General features: G+C 47.9%; 1 protein-coding gene across 1 annotated transcript in view; it reads right to left on the bottom strand.

Annotated features, from left to right (window-relative positions):
* The window catches only part of grid2 (glutamate receptor, ionotropic, delta 2), a 467741-nt gene that overhangs the window by 403397 nt on the left and 51229 nt on the right, over positions 1-13115 (bottom strand). The window contains exon 3 of the mRNA XM_070859425.1: positions 7100-7305. Within this exon, the coding sequence (XP_070715526.1) occupies positions 7100-7305 (206 nt within the window). The remainder of the gene's footprint in view (positions 1-7099; positions 7306-13115) is intronic.

The raw sequence follows: 13115 nt of genomic DNA, 5'->3' as shown, positions 1-13115 counted from the left end.
AGCTTAATTTGTTTCAGTTGAGCTTAAGGCCAAATGATTTCTACGGTTGGAGTCACTATCCAAGAGGTAGGAAATTGAAACATCATCACCATGTTCGCCTGTTCAGTCCAATAATAAAGAAAGACTTGCATTTATATAGCGCCTTTCGCGACCACCGGACATCTCAAAGCGCTTTACAGCCAATGAAGTACTTTTGAAGTGTAGTCACTGTTGTAATGTGGGAAACGCGGCAGCCACTTTGCGCACAGCAAGCTCCCGCAAACAGCAATGTGATAATGACCAGATAATCTGTTTTTGTTACTGTAATATATGCGCCTGTGTGTATGCTCACAGGTTTGTAGAGCTGTGCATTGTGAGTGTCTTCGCCAGTCACGTGATGTTCATATGACTCATAAGACCCCAATCAGTTGGGTCGATGATGAGGTATGCAGTTGTGAGCCGAGTGGATGAACCGGTAATGTGTAGTGTGATTGATAAACCTTTGTTAATAAACCAACTAGTTCTGAATAGCAATGTGTTGCTATGAATTCTTCAGCAAAGAACCCATGAAGCATATACATTACAGTTATGTTGATTGAGGGATACATATTAGCCCAGGACAACGGGGATAACTTACCTACTCTTCTTCAAAATAGTGCCATGGTATCTTTTACGTCCACTTGAGAGGGCAGACGGGGCCTCGGTTTAACGTCTCATCCGAGAGACGGCACCTCCGATAGTGCAGCACTCTCTCAGTACTGCACTGGGATTGTCAGCTGAGATTTATGTGCTCAGGTCCCTGGAGTGGGACTTGAACCCACAACCTTCTGACTCAGGTGAGAGTGCCTCCCACTGAGCCACAGCTGACACTAAAACTTGGTTCCGTTCCCAAGCTTTTATTATCTGTGGTTGACTGCTTGCAGAATCCTGCTGCACAGGAAAGGCAAACCCACATTTTGGGGTAGGAAAAAAAACCCTACCAAAGGATATCTGGATTAGATATCTGTGCTCAAGTCTCTTGGAGTGGGTCTTGAACCCACAATCTTCTGACTTAGGTGGGTGTGCTACACGCACTGAGCAACGGCTGGTGCATAAACATTTGGGCTAATGCCTTAAGTCAGTCCAAAAAAGAAAAGAGTGAGACAGGCTTTCAAAACCTCAGGTCTTTCCGGAAAGTCATGAAATGTAGGTCATCATTTGTAAAGACCTGTGCGGGGTTGGATTTGCCAAATTAGGACATTTTCGGAGCGGGCTTAAGCTCCTGGAGCGGAAGTGATGTTGCCAGCTGGTTGTGTTGGCCGCTTGCTGCTAGTTCCTGCTCTCGTAGGAGGTACATCTGACTTGTGGTGATTAGTAAGAAAATGATTTATCGCATTACTGATCAAGCCATTATTCTGAGCCTTCTATATTGCAAGGCACGTTACCAGGGCAACGCTGACTCACTGAAGGAGCATTACGACATTCGTTTAGCATAAGTAGGCCCTTGTATGAATTTTCAAACACTTCAGATGAAGTTTCGGAATTTGTTTCAAGTTAATAAAATCTATGGGCCATTCCACCCCACCTCCACCGCCCCCACTGCTCCTGCAGCGATGGTCACAGAGCTGAGTATGGTGTTGAGTCTTTCCTGCGCAACATACTGCTGAGTTAAGGGCCCACTGCCCTCCATAAACCTGAGCTCATCCAAAACTCTGCTGCCACAATCCTAACTCGCACCGAGTCCCGCTCACCCATCACCCCTCTGTGCTCGCTGACCTAACTTGCCTCCCAGTCCAACGCTTCGATTTTAAAATTCTCAATCTTCGTTTTCAAATCCCTCCATGGCCTCGCCTCCTCTCCCTATCTCTGTAACTTCCTCCAGTCCCACAACCAATGTTCCCCTTTAAGGGGTGGCACGGCCCATTCGGAATACCGCGTAGGCGCGGTTCTTGAGTCGAAAATCTATCTGCGCGGGACCCTTGGAGCGCTGCACAGCCACGCAGCTTAAAGGGTACATTGCCGACACGCATCCAATATCTCTGCGCTCCTCCAATTCTGGCCTCTTGAGCTTCCCCGATTTCCATCGCTCCACCATCGGCGGCCGTGCCTTCAGCTGCCTGGGCCCCAAGCTCTGGAATTCCCTCCCTAAACCTCTCCACCTCGCTATCTCTCTCCTGCTTTAACTAGCTCCTTTATGTCTACCTCTTTGACCGAGATATTGGTCACATCTCCGAATATCTCCTTATGTGGCTCGGTGTTAAATTTTGTTTGATAATCGCTCCTGTGAAGCGGCTCGGGAGGTCTTGCTACATTAAAGGTGCTATATAAATGCAAGTTGTTATTCGGGTGTTGTGGAGGGGTGTGAAGACACAGTCATCTCTCTCTGCACTGCCTCAGTTTCGAGATCATGATCAGGGACAAGTGGTGTTTGCTTATTCAGTTTAAAGGTTTACGACTTTCAGTGCCGTTTTAGAAGATGTTTCCTATTTGCTCATTTCCTATTTCCCTGCTCCACACACCACCACTGACCAGAGCTCACAGTCCACTTACTCCCATGTTTCTGTTAATGACACTCTGCAGTGCCAGAGGGATACTCGGACTGACAGATCTTCTCATTTCTCTTCCCTCCCTATTGGGAGGTAGCTGCCTTGTGTCCAGTTCCTCCTTCTTCATGATGACGTAGTGAAGCCCAGGACGTCAACCACATGAAGAAACGTGTGCAAAGCAACAACAACAACTTGTGTTTATATAGCGCCTTTAACGTTGTAAAACGTCCCAAGGCGCTGCACGCGTGTGTTTTAAGCCAAAACAAATACATTTGACACCGAGTCACATAAGAAGAAATTACGGCAGGTGATCAAAATCTCGGTCAAAGAGGTAGGTTTTAAGGAGCGTCTTAAAGGAGGAAAGAGAGGTAGAGAGGTGGAGCGGTTTAGGGAGGGAGTTCCAGAGCTTGGGGCCCGGCCACCAATGGTTGAACAGTTATGCTCAAGAGAACAGAATTTGAGGAGCGCAGACATCTCGGAGGGTTGTGGGGCTGGAGGAAATTACAGAGATAGTGAGGGGCGAGGCCATGGAGGGATTTGTAAACAAGGATGAGAATTTTGAAATCGATTTCTTAACCAGCTTCCTATTATTCCTCGACATAATACTTGGGACTTCTCGTGTGCTTTGCTATCATGTCGCAGTGAAGGAACCGTCCACTCTCCATAAACTTGTGGTCCTCCACAGTCTTGCTGCATGTATTCTAACCCACACCAAACCTTTGACAAATATTTGTTCCCAATCCACCATTGCCTCAATTTTAAAATTCTGCTCCTCATGTTCAAATATCTCCATGGCCTATCCCCTCCCTATTTCTATAAGCTCCTCTAGCCCGACCACCCTCCAGGAAATCTGCATTCTTCCAACTCGTGCCTCTGGTCCATCCCCCACTCCCTTGGCTCCACCATTGGTGGCCGTGCCTTCAGCTGTCGAGGCCTCAAGCTCTGGAATTCCCTCCCTAAACCTCTCCGCCTCTCCCACTCTCGCTCCTCCTTTGAGACCCTACTTAAAACTTAACTCTTTGACCAAGCTTTTAGTCACCTGCCCTAACAGCTTCCTCTTTCTTCTGGGAGTGAATTTTTGTCTCATTACACGCCTGTAAAGCGCCTTACCACGTTAGGGCGCGATATAAATGCATGTTATGGTTGTTTAGAAGGGTAGTAATGATGGTGGCACCTGTTGGAGCACTGACATGTGGCGATGCGCAATAGCGAGACAAACGTTCGACATCTCAATCTACAGACTTGCTGGTCTCAGCCATGTTGTTGGGTGGCGATTGTAATGTATGCACCTGAGAGCATGCTCACTGGTTTGTAGAGCTGTTGCTCCACTGTTACGCTCACGGCCTTCCGCGAGAGGTGGGCGCCGGAGGGACTGGAATGCATCATCACCCCCGGCAACCAAATTTTAATTTGAACCATGTCTAAAGTTTAATTTGTTTAAGTTTGTCGGTTTTAGTGCCCCTCCCCCTCCACTTTTAGCCAGGGGGCATTTGTATAATTTGTGTTTTTGGTGCCCTTAAAAAAAAAACAAGGGGGCATTTGAAAAGTTTTTGGGGTGTGCGCCGCCCCCCACCCCCCCACCCGATTCCTCTGCTTTTAATCAGGGGGCACTTGATTGCTGTGTCTACAAACATAGTTGTAGAGCTGTTGTATTGTGAGTGGCTTAGCCAGTCATGTGACATTCACAAGACTCAATAAAACCCCAGTCAGTTGGGTCTAGGCCATCCACAATGAGGTATGCAGTTGTGAGCCTAGTGGACGAACTGGTAATGTGTAGTGTGATTGTTAAACCTTTAGTGATAAGCCAACTATTTCTTAGCAGCAATGTGTGTTGCTATGACTTCTTAAGCAAAGAACCCATGAAGCAAATACATCACAGAGCTATAGAGCAGAGACTCAGGCCCTCCTCCACAGCTGTCACACTTCCATGTGTTGGCCCAGCCTTAGATATCTGGGGGGGCTGTATTTGTGGTCTTCTGCCGCCCCTGCTCGCGCCCCAGAGGGGCTGGCAATGGCTGAGGCAAGCACTTCCCGGCAGGTGGCTAGCTTCCAGTTTCCCGCGCCGGGAAAATCGGTGCCGGTTTGGAGGGGGCGCGGAGCATTACTGGCCAGGAGAGGCGAGCCAGTGTGCAACACCCCTGGTTGCAACACCGGCTCAATTTTTAGCTGCCGCCCGATTTGTAGTGCTCCGTAGCGCCCCCTGGTGTGAACGCTTGTGAAAGTGGGCGGTCCGAGCTGTAACGGCTGTAGTGAGCTAAGTAATGTCCACCACAGGTAAGTGTGAGTGTTCTTTTAATTAATTTTTGTGCGATTTATGTTGTGGTGGTGTGAGTTATGCATTGGAAATGTGTTTAGTGTTTTAGCACCCCCTAGGTCTCCCTTAGGGCGCTCCGAGGCCGGCCGTTTAGCTCGGGATTTTCGCTTGCTCACCCGGGCCTAGCGCCCGAAGAGAGGTGTGCAACGCCTCCCTTCGCGCCCCGCCCCACACTCAGGGCCCAGCTGAAGAATTTTGCTGACTGTGAGACACAAACCATTTCCCCGGGCGTAAATTTTCACCGCCCTGCCATCATTACCGCCCTGAAATCAGCAGAACCGAAAATCTAGCTCCCTGACATTTATCCATTCAAAGGTTGGACCCAGCAATCGGATTGCACAGCACAGTACGTTTCAGGCACTGAAGTTTCCGACATGGCGTGATGCACATGCTTTCACCCGTGCTGCACGTGCGCCTCACCCTACATTGGTTAGGGCTCACAATGGTCAATGCAGGGCACCCACCCGAAACAAGTGTTTAGCTCATTACCTATGCAAATCGGCTCTTATTCCACGGCCATTTCCGATGTTGGCTCACGACTGACATATGACCTGAGTCAGGTCTGCTGTGGTCAGCTTTCCCTGGCAAACATCATCAAAGCGGCAGTCGTTAAATGGACCGCCGGAGGCCGTCCCCAGAAAAGTCGCGTAAAAGTTTGTTTTTTCTAAACTTTACCTGATTGTGGTGCCAGGAGAAGCAGCAACGCACCGCCCGACTCCAGGTTAAAAGTGTTGAATGCTGATGGTCGCGGCTCACAATGCCCCTACCCCCCCCCACCCCCCAATCCCGCTACCCCCGGACTCACAGCAGGGTCTAAGCTGGCCCCCCCCACTGGCCAACCAGCTTCTTCATGACCAGCGCACTGCCTCTTGGTGTACGACCGGCCACTCCAGCACTTTTACCGGGATGTTGCTGGGAGTGGAGAATCTCAGCTATGAGGACAGATTAGACCGCCTGGATTTGTTTTCATTGGATCAGAGGAGGCTGAGGGTAGACCTCATTGAGGCATATACAATTATGAGGGGGTTAGATCGAGTGAGATAAAAAGGGCCTATTTTCCCTTAGCAGAGGGGTCAACAACCAGGTGGCATAAATTTAAAGTAATTGGTAGACGGTTTAGCTGGATTTGAGGGGAAATTTCTTCACCCAGAGGGTGGTGGGGGTCTGGAACTCACGGCCTGAAAGGGTGGTCGAGGCAGAAACCCTCACCACATTTAAAAAGTACCTGGATGTGCACTTGAAGTGCCTTAACCTGCAGGGTTACGGACCGAGAGCTGGAAAGTGGGATTAGGCGGAATAGCTCTTTGTCCGCCGGCGCGAACACGTTGGGCCAAAATGGCCTCCTTCCGTGCTGTAAACTTTTATGATTCTCTGACTATGATATTGCCGCAATGCGGACCAATTTCGCATGGTCCTCTTGTTCGTCAGTTTCGGGGAGGCGGCGGAGGGGGTGTAATCCACGGTTGCCACTGGGTTCACTTCTAAGCCCAGTTCTTGCAATTGGACGGAATCTAAGCTCTTCAAGTTGGATGTTAGGGATGAGCAATAAATGCTGGCCTTGCCAGCGAGGCCGAAGTCCCAGGAACAAAAGACGGAGGCAGTTGTAGTACTCATGTTCTGCTGCTAGAGGCCGCTGGCACCACTTGGTACCAGTCACACTTCCAAGCACGTTGAAAGGACAGGGAATCACTACTGCACTAGCTTTTCCCTCTATTTTAACTCGAGGGTCGGGCTCTCGCAAATTGGATTAGTTTCAGAATCCCAGGTTGGAAAGTATGTGCCCATTTTAGTGAATTATGAAAGACATTTTGCTGGCTATGCCCATCCCCATCATTGAAGTCTTTCTGTTTTTAAGACTGACAAAAACATTGTTAATATCTGACTTGAACTCTTGGATGTTTAAATGAAATCTGGACGACGGGAACAGTTAAAACGAGAATCAAGAGATGTTGGGTTGCTGGCGAACAGATTCAAAATGGCTGCCTCTCAGACGCCATTATCTCAACTTCAGACCTCAATATCATCCCGCATTGGACACGCATGTTGCACTGTGTGCAGATCGAACAGTGAACTCAGCAGAGGAGAAGAGGAATTCTGATGCCTGACCGACCAGGAAACCATGGATTTTCATTCACAAAATTTGAATTAATTTTACGCACCCAAATGACGCAAGTGCAATCGGTTTCAGCCACCAGCACAGTGTTGTTCCTACCTGGCGCACGTGCGTATGCTGTCGTACCCCCACCCCCCACCCCTCCACCCCTCCCCCGCCCGCCCCTACCTGTGAAACGAAGGCCTTCGCTGTCTGCGGGCTCAGGAAGAGAATCGCCCGTCGAAGTGTGTCGCGATACCGGTTCATCTCTTCCAAACGCATGGTGGCGAACATGCTGCTAATCATCTTGTTGATGTTGCTCTCCACTTTCTGCAGAGCCACGTCCATCCCCTGCTGCGAAGCTTTGTCCAGGAAGTCCTGAATCCCGCGGATGTCTGCCAATCGGAGCAATAACAACGACCGTGTTAAATATTACCATTCAGCCACGCAAACCCCGAAATGGAGACTTTAAATCTCGTTAAATAGTTATCCCTTTTTCAAAAATAGTTAACGTGAGCCGAGTTAGTTTGGAGTAAATCTTGTGCAAGTGCTCACTGCACAGACCCCTGGCTGGATGAAATCCCTTTGATGAGTGCCCTCTTGTTGGTCATTGGAACTGCCCTACAATGCAATGGGATGTCGAAAAACTGATGGGCAATCTGGTATAAGATACAGTTAATTTTTCAGCACATCATCTCAAGCCAATTTTGTCAAAATTATAAATTGCTGTTTAAAAATCAAACGCCGCATCCTTTAGATAGAAAAAGATCATATTTAATAATGTGACTGTGACCATGGCCATTATCCCTCATTGACCTCCTCAATCTCTCCACAACATTTGATAATGGTTATCCATTCAATCTTCTTCCATTGCCTCTCCTCCACTGTGCAGCTCCGTGGGATTATCCTTGCATGGATCCACTCCGACCTGTCAAAGCATTCCCAAACAAGGCTTCTCTTCCCAATCCTATACAGTCTTCAAGGACCTGCCTGAAGAATCGAGGCCATGTCTGACCTCTCAGTTGGACTTAAAATATCCCACGGTACAATTTAAGGAAGAGCATAGGAGTTCTCCCGAAGTTCTGGCTAATGTTTATCCCTCAACCAGCACCATCAAATAAGATTATCCAGTTACTTACTTCACTCCTGTTTGTGGGACATCGCATTGTGCAAAGTTGTCCATCGCGTTTCCCTGCGTGACATCTCTTTCACTTTCCTTCACTCTTTCTTTCTCTCTTTCTACCTTTCTTTCTCTCATCTCTCTCTCTCTCATTCTACCCTATCTCTGCAATCTCCTCCAGCTTTATGTCCTCCCCTGCATCCTTCAGTCCTCTGATTTTGCACCTGCTCATCCCCTCTCTCATTGGCCCACCAGCAGAGTCATGAGCTGCCCCAACCCTACAATTCTGGATTTCCATTCCGAAGCCACTCTCCCTCCCTCCCTCCCCCTTTTTTCTGTCTACCTTTCGAAAAGCTTCTCCAAATCCACCTATTCAGCCAAGTCTTCAATCACTCTGTCCTAATATCTCTCTCCGTGGCTTGGGAGGATCCTCATCTTTTTCCTATTTATTTTGTTCTCCTTTTTCTTTTCCCTCCCCCCCCGCCCCCCCAACTCTTCCCACCCTATAGGGAAGTGGGCGGAGAAGTGGAGCTGAGTCCATGATCAGGTCAGCCATGATCTTATTGAATGGCGGAGCAGGCTCGAGGGGCTGTATGGCCTACACCTGTTCCTATTTCTTATGTTCTTATAAAGTACCTTGAGATGTTACTCTTTATTACATGGACTATCTGTCGTAGCAATCAAAATCATTACAAGGAAGAAAGGAAAGAACAACTGGGCAGGAATTGCCCGCGCTGGGTTTGGGGCGGTCAATTTGATTTATGTGATTTTTTTTTTGCCATCCAGCATGGCAAGTGCCGGCCCTGATGCGGAATTGGCCTCTTTGAGTCAACTAAAGCTTGCTACAGCTATACAGGGTATTGGTGAGGCCACACCTGGAATGCTGCGTGCAGTTTTGGTTTCCATATTTACGAAGGGATATACTTGCTTTGGAGGCAGTTCAGAGAAGGTTCACCAAGGTTGATCCCGGGGATGAGGGGGTTGACTTATGAGGAAAGGTGGAGTAGGTTGGGCCTCTACTCATTGGAATTCAGAAGAATGAGAGGTGATCTTATCGCAACGTATAAGATTATAAGGGGGCTTGACAAGGTGGATGCAGAGAGGAAGTTTCCCCTCATGGGGGAGACTAGAACTAGAGGGCATGATCTTAGAATAAGGGGCCGCCCATTTAAAACTGAGATGAGGAGAAATTTCTTCTCTCAGAGGGTTGCGGATCTGTAGAATTCGCTGCCTCAGAGAGCTGTGGAAGCTGGGACATTGAATAAATTTAAGACAGAAATAGACAGTTTCTTAAACGATAAGGGAATAAGGGGTTATGGAGAGCGGACAGGGAAGTGGAGCTGAGTCCATGATCAGATTAACCATGATCCTATTGAATGGCGGAGCAGGCTCGAGGGGCCATATGGCCTACTCCTGCTCCTATTTCTTATGTTCTTATGTTAAATGTTTGTTGCGCTAACGGAGCGTTCGCCTGGCGCTACACTCAGCAAAGCCTCACGTCCTGCGGGGCAATCTCTCCCCGCGAGGGGCGCAAATGGGTCGGTGTGGGGCGATAAGGGGTCGGTGCGCACGGCGATGACGTCATTGCCGTGCCTGCAACGCCGGTGCGCTGATATCGGGGAAAACCATTTTTTGGCCGCGGGGGCAATTTTCAGGGAGGGGGGGAGGAGGGAGTCACTCTGGTGGGCGCACCCGGGCAAAAACCCTTTTGTGCCCCGTTTGGGCTTCCGGAATGCTCGAACGGGCCTTTCCGAGAGAGGCAACCCCGATGCTTTTCTGAGAAATGTTGCAAACATTCCCGTTTTCGGCAGCTGAAGTTATTTACAATTGAGGTGGTCGGCGGTACATTTGAAGAGCAATCTGCAGCTGTAAATGTAATTATGCTGCGGCTCAGCTTTGCCAGTCACCCCCGCTGTGCCGTTACACTGCAAACAGGATGGCTTCGTGTGTTAATCTGACTGGTGCCTGAAGCAACTGGATGTGGAGCAGTTGGAGGCCAGTGGCGACATCAACAGAGCTGTAATAATTACTGTTGATGTGATTGTGGAGTAAGCAATGACACAGGCGGACAGAATTACCTCAAAGAAAACATCACAATGAACAGCGTGCTCTTGAAGCAAGTCTCTTACAATGTAACAACCCAGAAAATTAAATCTAACAACCTGCAGAGAGTGAACCGCACAGAAATATTGGGTCAGAATGCTCCGGAAAACACGCGGTAAAAAGAGAAAGTGGCCACTTAGTCATACTGTAGTTTAGTAGGGATCCTGAGGTGATCACGCGACCATTACTGTTTAAAGAACAGTGTTCAGCTCAGAGAATCATGGAAAATTAGCCCTGTAGGTTACGGCTTTTCAAGTGCACATCCAAGTACTTTTTAAATGTGGTGAGGGTTTCTGCCTCTACCACCCTTTCAGGCAGTGAGTTCCAGACCCCCACCGCTCTCTGGGGAAAAAGGTTTTTCTCATCTCCCCTCTAATCCTTCAACCAACTATTTTAAATCTATGCCCCCTGGTTGTTGACCTCTCCACCAAGGGAAACAGGTCCTTCCTATCCACTCTATCTAGGCCCCTCGGAATTGTATACACCTCAATAAAATCTCCCCTCGGCCTCTTTTGTTCCAAAGACAATCCCAGATTATCCAATCTTGCCTCATTGCTAAAGTTTTCCAGACCAGGCAACGTCCTCATAAATCTCCTCTGCATCCTCTCTAGTCCAATCACATCATTCCTGTAATGTGGTGACCAGAGCTGCACACAGTACTCCAGCTGTGGCCTAACTAGTGCAACGCCCCCGGGAGCGACACGGAAGCAAACTTTGATTGACACTGCACCTGTAGTGACCTCACCAGAGAAAGCCTGACAAGCAGAGCTTTCCCGGGGAGCTAAGGGAAGGCACGAGGAGGGATATACTTGCATCGGAGCTGTTCAAAGAAGGTTCACTAGGTTGATTCCGGAGATGAGGGGGTTGACTTATGAGGAGAGGTTGAGTAGGTTGGGCCTATACTCATTGGAGTTCAGGAGAATGAGAGGTGATCTTGTCAAAACATGTAAGATAATGAGGGGGCTCGACAAGGTGGATGGAGAGAGGATGTTTCCACTCACAGGGGAAACTAAAACTAGGGGACATAGTCTTAGAATAAGGAGTCACCCATTTAAAGCTGAGATGAGGAGAAATTTCTTCTCTCAGAGGGTTGTGAATCTGTGGAATTCTGTGCCCCAGAGAGCTGTGGAGGCTGGGTCATTAAATATATTTAAGACGGAGATAGACAGATTTTTGAGCGATAAGGGAGTGAAGGGTTATGTGGAGCGGGCAGGGAAGTGGAGCTGAGCCCAAGATCAGATCACCCATGATCTTAATGAATGGCGGAGCAGGCCCGAGGGGCTGTATGGCCTACTCCTGCTCCTCTTTCTTATGTTCTTATAACTGCATCAGGTAAGTGCGATTGATTTTAGGAATGTTTTGTTGCAATTTAACTTTATTTGGGGTGAGCAATGTATAGTGAATGTTTTTTGTGAATTTTGGTCAGATTTTTTTTTGCAGGGAGGCCTCTCTTAGGGCACTACGAGGCCAGCTCTTTAGCAACGGGATCTTCAGTTGCGCATCTGGCCTAGCGCCCTAAGGGAAGTGTGGAATGCCTTCCTCAGCACTCCACTCCACTCTCAGGGTGCCGAAATGAATTTTGCTGGGCCGGCTGCTAAAAATCATCCACCGCTAAATTTAGCGCCCGGGCAATATTGGTGCCTTCAGAGCCCGCCAACTGGATTTCGAGCCCGAAGCATCCAATGGGGTAGATGTGCAAAGTGATCAAAGGAGTACAGATACACAAATTACTAAAAGTAACGATGCAGGTTAAAAAGGCCATAATAAAAGTAAACAAAGCACTGGTGTTCATTTCCAGAGAGATAGAATTGAGAAGCAGGGAAGTTATGTTAAATGAACCTTGGTTAGACCGCACTCGGAGTACTGTGTAGCGTTCTGGTCTCCATATTATAAAAAGGATATAGAGGAACCGGACAAGGTGCAAGAAAGAGTTACAAGGATGATACTAGGACTGAAAGGTTATAACTATCAAGAAGGACTGAACAGGCTGGGGTGCTTTTTTTCCAGAAAAGAGAAGGCTGAGGGGTGCTCTAATAGAGGTCATTAAAATGAAGAGAGGGTTTGAAAGGGTAGACACAGAGAAGTTGTTTTCACTTGTGGGGGAGACCAAAACTAGGGTCCATAAATAGTCACCAATAAATCCAATAGGGAAATCAGGAGAAACTTCTTCGCCTAGAGAGTAGCTAGAATGTGGACCTCGTTAAAACATGGAGTAGTTGAGGCGAATAGCATAAATGCTAAGAAGAAACAAGGGTTAGTAAATAGTAATCAAGGAGGCCTTCCCGTGCTAAATGGTATATATTTCAATGCAAGGAGTATAGCGAGTAAGGTGGATGAGCTGAGAGCACAGGTAGACATGTGGGAGTATGACAGCCATTACAGAGACATGGCTGAAAGAGGGTCAGGTTTGGCAGCTCAATATTCCTGGTTACAGGCTTTTTAGACAGGACAGAGAGGGAAGGGTAAAAAAAAGTGGTGGGTGGGGGGTCGCGATATGGAGTAAAGAAACTATTACAGCTGTGAGGAGGGATGATATGTTAGAGGGATCATCAAATGACACCATATGGGTCGAACTGAAAAATAAAAAAAGGGGCGATCACACTGCTGTATTATAGACCTCCAAACAGTGGGAGGGAGATAGAAGAGCAAATATGTAGGCAAATTTATGTGAAGTCCAAAAACCATAGGGCAATAATAGTAGGGGCTTTCAACTATTCCTCATATTGATTGGGACAAATATAGTGTGCAGGGTATAGAGAGTGCAGAATTCCTAAAATGCATTCATGAGAACTTTTTTAGTCAGTATGTAACAAGCCCAACATGGGAGGGGGCGGTTCTGGATTTAGTTTTGGAGAGTTAGTCTGGGCAGGTGGAAGGGGTATCAGTGGGAGAGCACTTGGGTGCTAGTGACCATAATTCAGTCAGGTTCAAGGTAGTTATGGATAAGGACAAGGATAGACCATGTTTAAAAGTCCTAAATTG

Source organism: Pristiophorus japonicus, chromosome 2, assembly GCF_044704955.1.
Source record: "Pristiophorus japonicus isolate sPriJap1 chromosome 2, sPriJap1.hap1, whole genome shotgun sequence".
NCBI classification, from domain to species: Eukaryota; Metazoa; Chordata; class Chondrichthyes; family Pristiophoridae; genus Pristiophorus; species Pristiophorus japonicus.
This window is presented reverse-complemented; position numbering and strand designations above follow the sequence as displayed.